General features: G+C 37.8%; 1 protein-coding gene across 1 annotated transcript; it reads left to right on the top strand.

Moving 5' to 3' along the window:
* The first annotated feature begins 1,170 nt into the window (after nt 1-1,170).
* Nucleotides 1,171-8,339, top strand: sult5a1 (sulfotransferase family 5A, member 1). Its single transcript, XM_053635146.1, has 6 exons — nt 1,171-1,354; nt 1,472-1,680; nt 4,358-4,484; nt 4,584-4,681; nt 6,858-7,038; nt 7,146-8,339. The coding sequence occupies exons 1-6, from the start codon at nt 1,216-1,218 to the stop codon at nt 7,265-7,267; spliced, it is 876 nt and encodes a 291-aa protein (XP_053491121.1). The 5' UTR covers nt 1,171-1,215; the 3' UTR covers nt 7,268-8,339.
* Nucleotides 8,340-19,633: the final 11,294 nt, after the last annotated feature.

Raw genomic sequence — 19,633 nt, 5'->3', positions numbered from 1 at the left:
TTATTACATTACGTATGGCCTCATTTGCATATTTTATCTAATAAATAAAACTTGGGAGCATGCTGAAATAGGAAAATTATGAACGACGAGGCGGATTTGATCCTGCGTGATGCAAAGACAAGTTAATTTTACCACAATGAGAATCTCGAGTGTTTTATTCCTCATATACCACAGCAAATTGCCAACGACAACACTTTTTATTTATTAAATAAATGACACATACTTTTTAAAACCTATTAATAGCTACGTTTAATGTCGTGGAATGTCCGAAAAACAAGTTTGATCCATTATCAATTACGTTACAGTAGCTATAAACAGCAGCCGGCTTACCGACTTCTTTTCATCTTTCTCCTGATGTTAACAAGGCAAAAATCCAGTTTACGAATTACGGAGAAAATATGAAAACTCCTCTGTCCAGAATGCTTTTCTTGTGTAACTTAAAGACACAGCTTTACTACTGACTGTTACGAAGTGTTAACACTGGAGACTCCTTCCATAATTGTTCAATAAACATACCAACGATTATATGTTTTCTAGTCCATCTATGTGGCGCGTCCTTGAGTAAGTCGCTGTTATTATAGAAACAGTATAATAGTAGCAGTAGGTACTCTAATGTCAGAGCTGCTAAAGAAATTTAAACAACACCTTCTGACCAATCAGAATCGATAATTCAATAGTGTTGAATACATATGTATGTATGTGTGTATATATATATATATATATATATATATATATATATATATATATATATATTCATATTTCTATAATACAGCCTTGAATTGATGCATATTTTCAACAGGTTAAGTTTCATTCTCGCATTAATAAAGTAAAAACTAACGCACACTATAATAATAGACTGTGAGATAGAAACAGATCTATCTAATAGACCACACATTAATCACACGTGCGTGTCATTTCAAACAGAACAGGAACGTTTTCAACAGTGGAGTAATGGCATTTGGTTTTAGAGAAGTTGAAATGTATAAAAAGAAACAATTTATAGTTCCTCCAGCACTGAAAGCTGAAATGGCTGGTTTCTCAGGTAATTCCCACTAATCTCTGTATCATTTATCAAGCTGTTTCGAGCAGTTTAATACTTTTGACCTAATCTGTCTCTCCCCACTCAGGAAAGTATTTAAAGCTGCCCCGACTCGTACTTCCTCTCAGACACATTTGTACACACACACACAGACACCCAGACTGACTCACAGAAAAATGGCTCGGCTGGAAGTTACAGAGACTTTTCAGGGCATCACTTTTCCTGGACACTTGCATACTCAGGAATCCCTTCGCTATGGTGCCAACTTCAAATTTCAAGACTCAGACATTCTGATTGTCACCTACCCCAAATCAGGTAGGTTCAAAACTCCAGCTTTAATGTGTGTGTTTGTGGGTATGTTTTAGTTTTTCGGTTTTTACACATCATATTTCTACACTATTTCATGTTTCTTTTTCTTTCTCCTTATTGTAGGGACGACATGGATGCAAGAAGTTGTCACACTGGTATCATGCAGAGGAAATCCAGTAAAAGCTCAAACACAACCTAACTGGGCACGAGCTCCATGGCTCGAGCAGTACTACTGCTCTGATGTTCTGAAGGCAACACAAGGACCTCGGGTCCTCACCACTCATCTGCCATACAAACTACTGGCTCCTGCACTCCAAGGCTCCAAGGCAAAGGTATCTCTTGATATATCCAGTCTTACCTACAATTTTGTTTGTCAGGTCAAATCTGTTCTATTTACAGTATGGTAAACATGAATCACTGTAAAGCAGAGTGTAAAATCAGGCGTGGCTCCACTTCATCTTGGTATTAAAATTACTATTAGGTGTGTATCCTGTTTGACTATTGTGATTGTGCTGGTGTCTCCTGAAAAGCATGTTCTTTTAGGCAGGGTTGGGGCTACTTTTGGTATGTATGTATGTAAGTATGTAGGTGGAAAAAGCAATTCTGCAGGTAGGGCTAGTTTAAAACTAGTCTGCGGCCACCAAGGTCTTTGTTTTAAAGCAAATAAACGAACTTAAATATAATCAGTCTCTGCAAGAATGGTCAAACTTCTTTGTTCTAGATTCAGGGTTTTTTTTTTGGTGTGGACTTTAGGATGTAGTTGGGCTAAAAATTTTGCTGTGGCCTAGCAATCTCGCTCTTAGGATCGTATCTAAATTACGCTGTTGAACAAGCTAGCTCTCTAGGTAATGTAATAAAGTTTAGATACTGCCATGATCTCAGGGTGTAACTACAGTTGACTTAGTACCTTGTATTATTTAATAGCTAATTTACTTAACAGTGATAGTAGTTAACGCACTAGCATTTAACACTATTTATATTTAAAACCTTACTTTGTTGCAATACTAGCTAGCTAGCTAGCTATTTATGTTTAGATACTCTAATGATAGCTGCACAGTATAACTAACAGTGTAAAACTAGCTACGTATCATATTTTTTGGCATTATTAGCTGGCTATTTTCTTTAGCTACTGTAACTTAAGTGACAGCCCTTCCTTGCAACACTAGCTAGTTTATTTAATATTAATTTCACTCTAGTTAGCTGGGTTTATCAAACAGCCCATCAGTGTAACTGAAGAAGAGCAATCAGATGCTCAATCAAAAAAGGTGCCATAGAAAAGAACGAGAGTGTACTCTCAGTGAATCTGACTTAAAAAAAAAAAAAAAGGCAATTCAAGTAACAGACTTGATGAGAAGGAATATAAGATATAGCTACATCACTTCATATACTGCAGAATTCTAACTCATGATTGGTTGTGGAGAGAAGGATGAGCTACATCTTATTGTAAATAATCACATCAATTTAACAAAGGAGGAACAAAAACTGGGTTACATGAGGTTACTGAACTGCAGGTGCAACATAAAACCGGCTCAAACTGGTTTCTTCTTCGGCATCAAGAAATCAGAAACCTTGAGGATGTGATAAAAAGAAAAACATTGCATCACATATGGGTTCATTGCAACCTCAAGAATACAATAGAAACTAAACCATGAGGTAAATATGTGTGCAGACTATCAACAAGTATAAACAGGATTCAAAACAGAAATCAAAATGTAAAAACAAAATACAGATACAGAATAATACTGTTAATAAGAGGAAGAATAAACTATAAGTAAAATGTTGACTTCAACAGTAAGTCTGGCTAACATACTACAACAAATAGCTAGTTAGCTATATTTATGTTTAGCTAACATAGTCCAACACCAGACCTTGTTGCAAGCTACAGTAGTGTATTTATTAACAAGCAAATGCTAGTTGGCTAGCTTTCATGAACAGTTTCTCAATCTTTTACATTTGAAATTTCGTGAGTTTCATTAGTAATACGGCCATGTGACCTCCATGTTCATCATGTTGGGGATTTTACTCAATGGATGGCAGATATGATGTAAGGGCAAACCGAGATCCATTTGCGGCAAAGCTCAAAAGAGCCACAGATCCCTTTGTAGCATAGATTTTTTCTTTTTTTTAAACTTTGATGTAAAAGATACAACACATACAGTAAAGTAGAGATAGTTTCTCTATTCAGACTCGATGGGAATTATACAGGTTATATCATGGCTGATAGTGGCAGCAAATCATCCCAGGACTATTATTAATAATCAGATCATAGTGAACTTCCTCTCAACACACTCAGTACTGTTTGAAATGATATATGTTCCCACTATCCGGTGTTATCCAGAACTGTATGAATTTCGTTTAGCGTTTCTAAAGGTTTCTTCCTCATGTGTTTTCAGAGAGTTTTCCTCATCTCTGTCACCTCTGGATTGTTCATTATGGGTCTAATTCTACATCCTGATTTCTGTAAAGCTGATTTTTGTGAATAAGTGTGTTGTTAAGTGTGTTGCTCCGTGTTGTACTCTTTCTTACTGTAGGTTAAGGATTACAGGTTAAAGGTTGTTGTTAAGCTCATAGAAGAGTATAACCACATACTGAACATTGACCATACTGACCAAACCATTTGGTGGGGGTGGGGTCACAAATGTAGTGGTCCTTTTTTAATTCTCTATGTAATAAAGGCCCAAATATTTATATATGCACATTATTTATATATACAATGCAAGACCTTTATATTGGGGCCAATTTGGCCATATCTGATTATTATCTCAGTGTCTATGGTGGTTATGGCCCTGATAGGAGGTGTTTAATCAGGTCCAGGTCCACCTCCCTGGATGTTTGGTTCTGCAGCGAGAACCATCTCTTTGTTTCTGGGCAAAAAGTAGAACTTTTTTGACCATGTGTAATTCTTTATTGTAATTCTTTATTCTTAACTTGAAAATTGCAACTCTCACCATGTATTGATGCTTTGAATTGTATTCTGCCTTTTAAAACTTCTAAAATGTATGGCTTCAGGTCATATATGTGGCAAGAAACCCAAAAGATGTGGTAGTATCTTATTACTACTTCCATAAAATGGCCAAGTTCCTAAACGACCCAGGCACATTCTCAGAGTTTCTGAGCGCTTTTCTGGAAGGAACAGGTTTGCAAGCTTAATATTTTTTAATTACAATCAATCACTTGAATAAACTGTAATCCTGATTGATTTCAATGTCTGAATGTTATCTTCATTTCTTTGTAGTGTACTATGGGTCTTGGTTTGATCATGTGAAAGGATGGACCAGCAATGCAAGAAACATTGACAACTTTCTGTATATCACGTATGAAGAGATGTGGGAGGTAAGACTTTAGACTTACTTGTACTCAGCGATGGTTGGTCAGAATATTGTATAATATGGCTCAAATACATACTCATTGCTTTTCGTTTTACGAAACCATTAGAGTTGAGCCATATCCTATAGTACAGGGACATAAAACTATTGCAGAAACACATACTCACGCAAACCCACACACACTCATTGAAAACACAAATAGGAAGTGCCACTCATGCTTCCTAATCTCTACTGATGACGTGTTCTGAATGTGACATATTAGTCCCAATGCACAAATAATTAAAGGTTGCTTAACTGAGTAAACAACAGACCCAAAACACAACCGATCCAGCCTTAGGAATGGTTATGACTGCTGGTGGTGCCATTGTTTTTAGTTACACAAGCGAAAACCAAGGTTTCGGCAGACATCATCAGGGACTTCCTCTTTGCTGATGACTGTGCCCTTAACGCTAGCACACAGAAACGGACATGCAATGCAGCGTTAATAGGTTCTCCAGTGCCTGCACAAACTTCGGTCTCACCATCAGCACCAAGAAGACTGAGGTCATGCATCAGCCAGCCACATGGAATCCCTTTTCTGGGCATCACTTTTCCTGGACACTTGCATACTCAGGAATCCCTTCGCTATGGTACCAACTTCAAATTTCATCTTGGTTCTTCATGCATCAGCCAGCCCCATGGAATCCCTATACAGAGCCCAACATCACTGTCAATGGTCAGAGACTGAAAACAGTGACCAAGTTCACCTACCTCGGCAGCACATTGTCACAAAATGCCACAATAGATGACGAAGTTAATGTCCGCACTGCAAGAGCCAGCTCAGCTTTTGGGAGACTGTATGCCAAGGTTTGGAACCGAAGAGGCATCACCATCCAGACCAAGCTGAAAGTGTGCAGGGCAGTTGTGCTCCCCACACTGCTGTATGCATGCGAAACGTGGACAGTGTACCAACGTCATGCCAGGAAACTAAACCATTTTCACACCACCAGTCTCAGGAAAATCCTTGGCATCAAGTGGCAGAACAAAGTCCCAGACACTGTGGTTCTCAATCAAGCAGGCCTCCCTAGCACCTTCACCATCTTGATGACGACCCAGCTATGCTGGGCAGGACATGTGGTATGCATGACAGACCAGCGTCTACCAACGAGAGTCTTCTATGGCGAGCTCCAGAAAGGTCAGCGTTGCCAAGGAGGCCAAAAGATACGCTTCAAAGATACCCTCAAACCCTCACTGAAAGCAATCCTGCCTCCTGGGAACAGACTGCATTGGATCGTGACGCCTGGCGCTCCTCCATCCACAAGGGCTCTTTGCTGTGTGAGACAAATCGGACAGCTGCAGCCGAATGAAAGAGGCAAGCCAGAAAAACCCGTATCAGCAACCCTCCCGGAGACGTAAACCCTATCCCCTGTCCCATCTGCCACAGGACTTTCTGTGCAAAGATTGGCCTGACCAGCTATCTACGCATCATCTCTGATGACAAAATGGTCTTCGTTGCTACGACAGACAACTAAGAGTTCCACCAAAGTACAAAAAAAAAATCCCATCAAGCCAAGCAAATAAGAGTGGAATGTGGAGGGCCAAAACACCGAGCATTATTTTTAATCTAATACTTTCTTTCTTTTTCTTGAAAAAGGCAGGGCTTTGCGACTCAAAACAATCTCAGCAAGTGAAAATATCCTGAATATGGGCAAATTTATCTTATATTTCTTATCATGAGATTAATATAAATCCAATATATGATTATTCAGCCTGTTATAAGATGCATTTAGGAATTTCAAACTTACATATTCTTTCTGGAAATAAATGCTTACAATTACAATTACTATCAAGCTTGAAATCAGAAAAACAAATGTCTAGAAATTGGTTTAATAATCACATATTTGGATTATTGGGATCTTATAGGAAATACTTAATAAATTTGACTATATTCAACACATTTTAATTTGCTAAGATGTCATTTTTGTCAGTGTAGAAGCTATTATTGGCAGTGTAGAACATATTAACTACTGTATGAATTCTCATTTTAGTGCCCATTCAATTGTTTTATACCATTTTTACATTTAAATTAAGCTGGAAAGCCTAGCCTCATGTTATGAAATAAACTACATTACTGACGGCATGTAATTATAAACGTGATGTAATGTATAGTATAGTGTATGTAATGTGTCGTTGATTTGGAGCAGGACCTGTGTGGTTCCCTGGAGAAAGTAAGCCGATTCCTGCAGTGCCCCCTGCTGGAGGACGAGTTGAACAGCGCCCAGAAGAGCTGCAGCTTCAACACCATGAGAGAGAACTGCATGGTGAACTACACCCTGATTCCTCAGGAAATCATGGACCACAGCAAGGGCAAGTTCATGAGGAAAGGTGAGGCTTTCACAAACGATAATTCAACTGATTAAAAGCAATGGGTTGAGAAAGGTTTTTGCACTAAACTGACATAAACAAGCTCCCACTCCTCTTTTTTTTTGCAGGTCAAATCGGAGACTGGATCAACACTTTCTCCCAGGAGCAAAGTCGCAACTTTGATGTAGTGTATGCTTCCAAGATGGCGGACTCCATGCTGAAGTTTGTGTGGGAAACAAACAAAGTGTAGACACAGAAATCTTGCCTTTCTACACCACATGAAGTAGCACCTTCTTCTTATGGATCTTATTATTATTAATGTCTTGTCGTGTTTTCCCATCAGTCGTTCCATGCCTTATTGCCTTCACTAAAGCTATTTGATTTTGAACAGTTATTAAGAGTGTTGTGAAGAAGCACAGCAACCACTTTGCACTTTGGTTATTGGATAACTTGCACCCAGGACTAAGGAAAATATTAAATGTTTTATGCTGTTAAAGATGTTTACTAGGTATGTTAAATATATTCAAGCTTGGATGACATGGTGGTACAGTGAGTAGTGTTTGCTGCCTCACAGCTCCAGGGTCCCTGGTTTGATCCTGAGCTTGGGTTACGCTCTGTGAGAAGTTTCACATTTTCACATGTGTACATGTGGGTTTCCTTCGGGTTCTCTTCTGGTTTCCTTCCACCAACCAGGCTGTATTCGTGTACCCAGTGTTCCCAGATTCCACAACAACCCCAAAAAGGATTAAACTGTGACTAAAGATGAGTAAATGAATATTCAAACTTCAACATACACAGTTTGAAATTTTCTTCCTGCAACTTTTTTCTATGGATTTGGCAGTAGCAACAGTGCTGCTTTTACAGCCATAAATATATATATTTTTTGTGTATAGATTTATTGTTATTACAACAAAGTACACAGACTAACACCTCTCCATGTATCATGTGTATCTTTGCTAGAAGAAAAGAGACATAGAGGAGAAAAGATCAAACATGTAGCAAGACTTATATTCATTTTTATAGCCAACCCAGTGAAAATCCTTTCCATGTTTTATGCTGATGTAGAAGACTTCTTCCAAGAAATAATGTAAAGGAGACAAACACATCCTTGGGCAATTACAAAAGGATGCATTTCCCTTTACAACTCTTTCTTGGACTATGGTTGCTTCTAAGGGACTGCAATTACAACATGCAGTTTTGTACTCGGGTCTCCTTTGAACAGTGGACTAGTTCAACAAACAGACTTCATATTAAACCATAATGAACTTTCTTTTACTTTCACACTATCTGTTGTTTCCCAGATGAGGACGGGTTCTCTTCTGAGTCTGGTTCCTCTCAAGGTTTCCTCTCATATCATCTTAGGGAGTTTTTCCTCACCACCGTCACCACCGGCTCGCTCAATCGGGATAAATTCACACACTTAAAATCTCTATCTTGTGTTTATATGTTTCTGTAAAGCTGCTTTGAGACAATGTCCATTGTAAAGCACACACAGCGTCTCCATGTTATCTTCCCCCAACAACTGAATACAGTGTCTTATCTATGTACGCTCGCTGGAGACACAAGTCTTTTCTAATGAATGGAAATCTGTTCAGAAATTCAAGGATTGAACGGATGCTTCCGTCACTGGCTGAGGTGTCTTCAGTCACTGGCTTCCATCTTCTTACATGTTCTGAGACACCAGCACACCATTTGTGAGCCATGACAGTCAGATACACCAGCACATAAACCAGTACAAGGTCAAAAATCTCAGATGAAGGTTATGTAAACATCTGAAAACAGCTCGAAATCACTAATTGACTGCAAGCATGACCTACAACTCCAATTATTTCAGTATAATATCCTTCCTCAGGTCAATAATTCAACCCATAAACAGCACCACATAGGATAAACCCAGACTAACACCGCTACACACTACCTAGCATTAAGAAATTATGATTTTTCACTTACAGCCAGAGATCATGGGTGAAATTTGTGAGACATCTCCACTTTACCAACGTCTTAAACACTTCTTATTAATATAACTAACCATCACCAAAAATATTATATCATAAATGGAAACACAAAATAAAAATATCCATAAAACAGATTACTGCTTTTCACAGTATCTTTAGGGTTGAGTCCATTTTTAATTGCCATCGTTAATTGCAACTTGTAGTTCCCCAGTCTTCAGGTTTGACCTGTTCCATATTTATATGTCATTCTGTGTTGGTCCTTGTCATTTTGTTCGGGCACGTTTCTATTTATTTATATATTTGTACCTTGGATTTGTTTGTATTACAAAAATAAATAAACAAAGTAATAGTGAATACTTAACAATGAGTATAGTAATAAATCACAATATTATTCAAATGCCCAAGCAATCCATTAAAATGAGCTTCAACAGAATGAATAAGCTGGAAAACAATAACTCACACATTGCTAAAGGAGTTCCTGAGAAATTTTAATGAACATTACTGGGATTTTCATTGGGCCCGTGGTGTTAACATAAACTCGAATTACACCAGAGATCAGTAGGAGTCAAATGTCTCGCACCTGCTGTTGTCCATAACAGGAGAACCTCTGTATAAGGTTTCAACTCAAGAAATCAGACACCTTTTAACTGCCAACGGTCATCCTGGAGGTGTAAAACAAGACAGGCCAGTGTATTATCAAGTTCATTAATCATTTATTGCTTATAATGGCTGTGGCTCAGGTGGTAGAGCGGGTTGTCCACGAATCGTAGGGTTGGCGGTTCGATTCCTGGCCCACATGACTCCACATGCCAAAGTGTCCTTGGGTAAGACACTGAACCCCAAGTTGCTTTCAGACTTGGGCTTTTTTTTTTTTTTTAGATACAGGTAGTACTTCTACATTTTGCTCAGAGTTTGATGAGAAAGCTAAATCTGAATGGACAAAGACAAAAATATCTGCTTACAATGAGCCCCAAATCCACAAACTTGATCTATATTGTAAATAATTTGGAGATTTCAAGCCTCACTGGCAAGCACTTTTATAAGCTACCAGAAGTCTATACACAAAACAGGATGCCTGTGAGCCCAGCTAACATTATCAGAAAGGAGCATTTGGCTGAGCTGCCATATCTCGATGCTGTTCACATTCCACGCAATCAAGCAGATGTAGAGTTATTGATCGGTACCAATGCCCTGTATCAATGGTACGCCTTTGGGATGTTGGGAATTGCCATGGAGATGGACCTTATGCCATTCAAACTGTATTGGAGTGGGTTATAAATGGTACTCGTGGCAGTTGTCAGAGTAAATACCATAATGCTATAGTGAATAGAGTCGAAAAATTGGAATTGCTATTGGAAAAGCAATATCAACATGATTTTAATGAAAACATATCTGAAGATGAGGAAGAAATGTCCAGAGAAGACGCAAAGTTAATGAAAATTATGGAAGAGTCTGTAAACTTTATGGAGGGACATTACAGTTTCAAGAGTAAAGATGTTGCTATGCCGAACAATCTCTGCACTGCCAAACAGCATCTCCTTGTGTAGTCGAGTGGGACTTTGTAGGGGGCATACATTGTTTTGGTTTGCCGATCCAGACTGTTGAATAGATACATGTGTGTCCATTCATGTCTGAGGTTTCATTTACTGCCACTATGTTTTTTTATTATAAAACAAGATCTTAATAATAAGGGGGCCCTGAACATTTCTCCCCCCACCCAAGACAAAACCTTTGCTCCGCCCCTGCTTTGTCCTTTTAAATGTGACCTCGGCGTCTGAGTCCTGAGGCGAGAAAACAAAATGACCACAGGTAAGTTATCGTTCATCACTGTTTAGCACTAACCTTGCTGAAAATGCCTGGCTGGGTTTGTGTATATATATATATATATATATATATATATATATATATATATATATATATTATTTAGCTTTGTACTGTGCAAAGAAAACCTATTCATGCATTTCAAAGTTGGTTTGGCTTGAGGATGTGATAAACATGGAGAATGTAATGTCAAACATAAAACTAACTTTACTGCACTACTCATAGTTCATATGCCACTTGTGCAGTACAAACCTGAGTAAATAGCGGCATCCTCGTGGTCGTGCAGTTTCTCAAGGAACCATCACTTGTCCTATAGTCTTCAATTTCATCCAATTCAGTCTGTAGATTTAAAAGCCCAACAAATCAAAACCTGCTCCCCAGTTGGTCGTTTTTGATGCGTTTGCTGTCTTGAACAAATAAAAATGAAATGCAAATGTCCATACCTTTGAAAAATATTAATAATAATAATAAATTGGATATTTCAATCTATTTATTATCAGTTCTTTCATCAATCACTAATGCAAACAACAAAAGAAAAGGAAGCGGTTATTCTATGACTTGGTTTACACTTTAAAATTAAATATCCTTTCAAGTCCATAAAAGTCCTTCATGGTCACGGTCAAAAGGTTTGTTAGACGTTCTTCGCACTCTCACTCACATAAATACACATGCCCCCCTAGAGGTGTCTAAGAAAATTACACAAATCCATAAATGGCTCCTAGAATGCTCATTTTCAATATTCTTGACTAGCTAATTTAGCAAGCTAATTAAAAAAAAAACAACTTTTTTTTAGCACATGTTATATGTTAAGACATCAAAGTGAGATCCAGTCATGTGTGACCAGTGTATAAGATTTAAGAGAGTAATCAGTGCATTAGTCCAAGAAACTAAAATCAAACGAAGACAAGCTGGTATGTCTTTAACTTGTGGAATCACTGAGCACACATTCCTGACTTAGAAAGTGTATCTTCTATATTCTTCTGCTATTTCTCAGTGAAACTCACACTCTGTACCTGCTAAGGCACACTGAGTCTATACTTTGAATCTTTTAAGTCTGAGTCTTTTTTGCCAAGCCGATGTTTGTGATTTCCTAAGATGTATTGTTGAAATCTACTGTATGACGTTAATCAGTAAAATAAAAACTTTTTTTTAAAAAAATAAGCTGGCTTTTCTCAAGACATTTAACTTGCTTAAATCATTCATTCGCTCATCTTCAGTAACCACTTGTAAATATAGTCAAGAAGAGTGAAGAAGAAGAATAAAGAAGTGTGCGTGTGGGACAAATAATTGTGATCAGTGACTTTGTTGGGAACAATGGTGATCAGTGACTGGGTGTTCAGAACAATGATGATCAGTTACTGGGTGCTCAGAACAATGGTGATCAGTGACTGGGTGTTGGGAACAATGGTGACCAGTGACTTTTGTTCAGAACAATGGTGATCAGTGACTGGTGTTGGGAACAATGGTGACCAGTCACTGGGTGTTGGGAACAATGGTGACCACTGACTGGGTGTTGGGAACAATGGTGACCACTGACTGGGTGTTCAGAACAATGCTAATCAGTGACTGGGTGTTGGGAACAATTATGACCAGTGACTGGGTGTTCAGAACAATGGTGATCAGTGATTGGGTGTTCAGAACAATGGTGATCAGTGATTGGGTGTTCAGAACAATGGTGATCAGTGATTGGGTGTTGGGAACAATGGTGATCAGTGATTCCTTTTTTTAAAAAGGAAGAAGACTCTGGTGTACTACGCTAAAGGTCTCTGGAGGCTTTTGCTCCCAGGGTTGTCCCTTCTATATCCATTCTGCTAATACTGCATGGTCATATAGTGCAGTTGCGTAATCAGGAAATTCATTACAGTTTTTACATGAAGTCTGTTTTGTTGAACTTATCCACTGTTCACCGATGGAGACTTGCAGTCCTAAAGATATCATAGCAATTCCTAAAGTCCTAAACCATTATAGCATAAATGTTCATATGAATTGAGGTTCAAAGCCATCTTTATGGTTTTTCTGTGGTACCATCCTCAGTAATCTCAATGCTCTTTAGGCTGCACCATGTGGGGCCATCCTCAGCATCAGCATGTGACTTCCAATTGATGAGAACTCCAATCAGAAGTAGGGCATCAGCATGGAACGGGCAGGTCCAGAGAGCAGAAGGGGCCATCATCCAAACATCCCAGTTCACCACAACACTCTATACCTGTGAGCCCTCTAGACCTGCTCCCTTACCTATGAACAAACTATTCATAAAGGCTTGACTAAACAAATATGGTTTCAGCCTGGACTTAAACACTGAGACTGTGTGTGAGGAAGGCTGTTCCATAAATGTGGGGCTTTATAAGAGAAAGCTCTTCCCCCTGCTGTAGCCTTCACTATTCAAGGTACCAACAAATAGCCTGCACCTTTTGATCAATGTTGGTGTGGCAGCTCATAAAAGAGCAAACGTTCACTCAGGTACTGTGGGGCAAGACTATTTAGTACTTTATAGGTCAATAGTAGTATTTTTTTTGTACATTTGACTGGGAGCCAGTGCAGTGTGGATAAGATCGGGGTGATGTGGTCATCTCCTCTGGTTCTGGTAAGGACTCTTGCAGCTGCATTCTGGACTAACTGGAGTTTGTTTATGCTCCTACTGGAACATCCAGACAGTAAGGCATTACAATAATCCAACCTAGAGATAACAAAAACATGTACTAATTTTTCTGCATCGTGAAGTGACATTATATTTCTTATCTTAGCAATATTTCTGAGATGAAAGAAGGCTATCCTGGTAATATTATCTACATGAGCATCAAATGAAAGAGTGGAGTCAATAATCACACCGAGGTCTTTTACTGCTGTACATGATGAAACAGAAAGGACACTGTGTAATCAGAAAGCTTACTTCAAGCTGCATGTGGTCCTAGTATAACAAATATTTTTAAAAATATTAATATATAATATTTCTATGACAGTTTTTTTGACATGGACATTTTTGTCCTTTATGGACCTGAGTGGTAGTTTTTTGTTTTTTTTTAAGCTGACACTGCATAAACGATATGAATGCATCAAAATTAATGTTGTTAATCATTGACATATCAAATACTGTTATAATCAAAGAAAAAATACTGCTTAGCATTTAGTATGGAATATGGAAAATAATTACTCTTTTTCTTTTTTACATAAAACAAAACATGTGTGGCATTATGTAAACAAACCAGCATTTAAACAGTTACAATTCAGAAAATGGTAATTATGGTAATTGATAATTATGATTAGAACTGATGTTGGTAAAAAAAAAATAAAAAATCGACGTCAGTGAAAGTGGAAAAAATATTAATATATATATAATATTTTTATGACAGTTTTTCGACATGGACATTTTTGTCCTCTATGGACATATGTGTAACTTTTTTTTAATTGACGCACAAGGGTTAAGTAAAAGGAAGTTAATAAGCATCCAGTATTTATTAAGCTGGTGTCTCATCTGGTTTTGCTGAAACTTACAACTGTGTGTCATCAGCATAACAATGGAAGCTAATTCCGTGTCTACGAATAATTGGACCCAGAGATAGCATATATAAAGAAAAGAAAAGAAAAGTGGGCCTAACACAGACCCTTGCAGACCCTTACAGACCCTTTACCTTAGTGTGCATAGAGAAGTCACTATTTACATGTATGAACTGATCAAATAAGACAACACCGTTTTCTAGTCTATTAAGGAGAATAGATGATAAATGGTATCAAAAGCTGCATTAAGGTAAAGCAACACAAGCAAGGAGACAACACTGATCAGAGGCCAGTAGTAGGTCATTTACCACATTAACCAGTGCTGTCTCTGTGATATGATGAGGCCTAAATCCTGACTGGTACATTAATTACTTTTGGAATAATTAAAACATCTAAGCGTTGATCTGATATTGTTATATTATTATCTACAGAGTTAGCTATAAGCCTGTCTGGTTTTAAATTAATAGCCTGAGTTGTTTGTCTAATATTTTCAATTTTGCCAATGAAACTATTCATGAAATCATCACTGCTATATAATGATTGTGTGCATGTTTCTGTTGTAGTTTTATTCCTAGTTCATTTTGCTACAGTATTGAATTAGAATCTAGGGTTATTTTTGTGATCTTCAATTAGGGTGGAGAGATAGACTGATCTAGCAGCACTAAAAGACTTTCTATATGTCAGGAGGCTCTCCTTCTAACTGTGAACCAAAGAAAGAAGTTTTAACTTCAAAGGTCAACCTCATTACAAAGTAAACCTTGAACAACATTGAAGATCGAAAGTTATTATAAAGATTAAAATGCAAGTCGTTCATGCTGGATTTTTCCTTTAAGCACTCACTACACTCATTTAACAATCTCAATAGTACTCCATGTATATATATATATATATATATATATATATATATATATATATATATATATTGAATCGAATTGAATTAAAGTATGCTTAGTTTTATTAAAATTGCAGTTACTTTCATGAAACACGTTATTTGAAACCTTTATGCTTCAAGAGACCAGTAAAGGACACTTTCATCTATAATGAGTGAATAATGATCACAACACTTACAACAACAGTAGTCAATAGGCATTTATAATGATCTACACGGTCATAACATCAGTAAAAATGCTAAACATCTGGCTTTATGTCATGATATACAGACTTTGGCTAAAATGGATTTTGGTTCATCAGCATTCAATTTTATTCGTTTTATTTGAATAAGATTCTTTTAATGTGTCTTCTTCCTCCAAACTGTATCTTTTGTATCAGTTAGAGAGGGGTAGAAAATGTAGAAGTGATCCACTATGCTAGTAGGACTAATCTGACATCATTTCAGTTGTAAAATTGGATGGGAATGTTATGCTTTTATATCTCTCTCTCTCTTTACTTTTTTCTCCAAAACTCCTGATTGAGAGATTTTGTGATCCAGGCTGTCAGCCTCCTAGTTTCTGTCCATCGTGACTTTTATGAACTAAAGCATCCAACAAACATGTGGGTTTTTTTTTCTTTCTAAAAAGACATCATTCCAAATATGCCACTTAAAGTGAAGCTTCAATCCTTACTATAAATTTGACTTGAAAGCCACATGCCTTTTAATATGCAGCAGCACTTTCACAATGCGCCTATGTGGAGCTTATCAGAGGAAGCAGCCTGTCTGTTTATTAGCGAAGAGCCGCACCTGCAGATCACAATGACACGCACTTGACATTTGCATAAGGGAAGAAGAAGTGAAAGCGGTGTGTGCGTAATAGTGTTACATTTGCAAAATCAGGCCGGTCTTATTGCATTTGGAGTCTGCAGTGTGATTCGCTAAGCCTGAGAGTCACTTGGGAATGAAGATCGAGTGTGCAAATTAGTAGGACTGAAAGGCAGGTATAAAATTTGCATAAGCCTGTTTCAGCCATTTAAAGATAAATTAAAACCACTTACAAGTCGTAATGTGAAAATCATGCCTTAATTAAGTAATCAGAATGCTTCTCAACTGCATTTAAACATTATTTGCTTAATGAAGAGAACACACATATCATTTATATCATAACGATTTTTCAATGTTTCTCCTCACTTTTAATACTAAAATTTAAATTTTAAAGTCCCCTTGAGATCTCAACCCATCACAGCTTTAAAGACGCTTTAACACACACACACACACACACACACACACACAAATATTTCACCGAATTGTTTGTTTTTTGTTAAATGTGTGTGCATTTCTGTCTAAAAGCATACACAAATTAGGACTCGTTATTTGTGAGTTTAGTAAATAAAGTCTTGAGACAGCGGGAGAAATCAGCAGAGGAAGAACTGTCTCATACACTGGAGGCAGAAAACACTGGCAAGTGTCATGAAGTGCATTTAATTGTGGTGGCTTGAACCGATACAGCATCTCCTCGTATCTTAAGATGGTTCTAATTTACTCTCAGATTATAATTTTTTTTTTCTCCATGCAGAGATTAAAAAGAAAAAAAAAACACTAATCTACATTTTTAAATAATTTCAAATATAATCAAAGATTTTTTTTTCTGTAATTAGTTATTAATCATTTTCCGTCATTTTAACTCATTTTCAGTAGTGCTTTTCTAAAATGAGATGGGAACGTTAAGTTCATCACCGTGATTAAGCTTCAAGTGAACTGTATATATTCACGACAACGTTATGATGTAAAACTTCAAAAGTTTTTGTAAAGTAAAATCATTCAAGTTTACCAAGGCGCCATCTGCCGTGTTGCCGTAACTGCAGCTATCAGTTTGTGATTGTGACTATTGTGTCTATTAAATTGAATGTAAAATTGAATTTAAAGTGTAAAGCCATGGCATCTTTTCAAAGTGCTTCTCAAGCAACTTAATAGACCAGATGAACACCTACCTACACACCCACCCACACACCCACACCCACACCCACACACACACACAAATACAAACACAAACACAATTGGAGTTTCGAGAAGTAAAAGAAGAAAATGAGGACTTTGACTGAGGTGCAACTAAACTCAATGAACTTTCAGCATGCACGTGTGTGCACACACATACACACCCACACACACACTTGTGCACTGATTCAGGATGTGATCAGACTGTTCATCCACTGGAGGAACTAAATTAACGATTTAATCCAGACTGCATTTGTATATATTTATTCTGGGTTTCACTAAGATCTTATTTATTCAACTTCCTTCACCATTATGGAGTAAATGACTTGCGAGCTGGGCTTTCTGAATCATCAATCTTGCAAAATCACAGTTTCGTCATCCTTATGAACAGGAGCGACCCTAATTCTTAGCCACTGTAGCGCATGTATTATATTTGGCTTTCTTTTGTGTTATATTGTACAGCCAGCACTTTACTTCAATAAATTTGTCACATACACCTTTGAGAAAAAAAAAAAAGGTAGGGACAGTGTTAAAATTGATTTGAGTATGATTCTTTTATGCAAACCTTTATTTCCATGGTAAATACCAATTGAGCCTGAGAGAGTTAGAACTGGTTTTCTAATCTGTCTTGACACATTAAAAATGCTTTCATCGCTCATTGAGTGGCTTTAGGGTACATACAGGATGTAGACACTGAATGTTGTATCAGTATGAGATGGGAAAATCATAGAGGTGTAACGGGAGCTGTTGATGGAGGTGGAGGAGATGCTGATGTGTGTTCAGCTGTAACCCTGCCTCATTTTCTCTTGGAATACCCAATCTTAAGAGGCTCAGTCACAGCTGCTGTATGTAAACAAGACATCCACATTTACTAAAACATTCACAAAGGACTAGTAGTGTCTGTCACGGTATTAACGTAATGAAGGTTAGGACGGATGCAAGTGCAGATAAGAGCGTTTAATAAAGAGAGGCAGGCAGACAAATCCAAATCATGAGATAATAATGTGGTCAAAAACAGTCAATGAGTCAGGCGATCAGCAAACAGGTATAAATGAGGCAAGGCAAGAATCGAGAAGGAGAAACCAGAAACAAGATCAAAGAACAGGACTCAAAATGAGGAACAGGGAACAAACGTTTGGTATGGTGATAACACTCAATACTTCGCAAAGAGTGAAAGCCTCGAAAGTCATTTTAAACTGTGGTGTGATTGTGTGTGAGATTGGATGCAAAGTGTGCGTGATTAGAATGAACGAGTGTTCTGGGAATTTCAGTCCATGGCGGCTGCAGTGCAGGATGGGAAATGTAGTCACTAGTTTGCTGTGACATGACAGAGTCGACCGCAAATGAGTCGACTATTTGAACTGCTCTTTTAGGTGAATGTTGGGTGTTGACTAGCATGTACTAGGAAGAGCTGTAACATTCTGCGAAATAAAAGTCTTCCCTAAGACATGAAAAATCACTAACCAGGATGGTGGAGCAAACATGTGCTTCCTCCGAGACACGTAAAGCCAACCTCTACATCTTTTCGAACTTCTGCTCATGCTGCAGTAAAGGAAAGTGGAACATACGCGGCGGAACATGCTATCTGCCCTGTTCTGCATACATGACGCATCAAAAAATGGCTAATATCACTCTGATTGACAGGAGAGAGAGAGTAAATGCCATCCCTTCCATCCTGACACAACGGACAATTTTGCTCTCTTGACTCCTGGGCCATGGATGGCAGTGTCATCGTAGGGATTCGAATTCCTGACGACAGAGCAAACGTTTTCTGTTACACCAATGAATACACTGTGTATCTCCGATTCTCTAATGCTACATTCACCGTATACAGAATAAGTGCTGACTAGAATGCTTTTTGTGCTGATTTGACAAAAGCTGCTCACAAGGCATACCCATCACCCATAACAACGCCTTTACCATTCCTAGCTAGTATTAAATAATTAACTAGCCTAACTTGCTATCTAAAGATAAAAGAGAGGGGGAGATTGTTTGCCTTCACTGTAGCTTTAGAGAGAAAAAAATCAAGAGAACTTGAGCTGCTTCTGCAACTTGACATCACATTCTATACCTGTGAATATCCCCTCCAGAAAAGGACATATTACTAAGGCAACTCACAACAAATCATAATCACTTGGTTTGAAGGGCATAAATATGGCTATTAAAAATGACTTAGAAATGTCCTGAATTGACATTCCACAATGCTCTGGCTTGATTGGCCATGAATAAAACAGCCAAGGCAAGCTGAGACATTAACAACAGCACTGTAACTCATTCCTGTTAACTTTCGTCCATTGCATAATATAATGAATTAGTGACATAATTCAGCATTAAAATGTAGGCCTAGTCCTTGAACAGATAGATGTAGTGAATAGGCTTCCACGAATGCATGCTTGATGCTCCTAGTAGCAGGATAGAATAGGCTGGCTGAACTAAAATACATTTTTGGCAAAAAAATAAATAATAGAAAAGACAAATC

Source organism: Ictalurus furcatus, chromosome 10 (genome assembly GCF_023375685.1).
Source record: "Ictalurus furcatus strain D&B chromosome 10, Billie_1.0, whole genome shotgun sequence".
NCBI lineage: Eukaryota > Metazoa > Chordata > Actinopteri > Siluriformes > Ictaluridae > Ictalurus > Ictalurus furcatus.
This window is presented reverse-complemented; position numbering and strand designations above follow the sequence as displayed.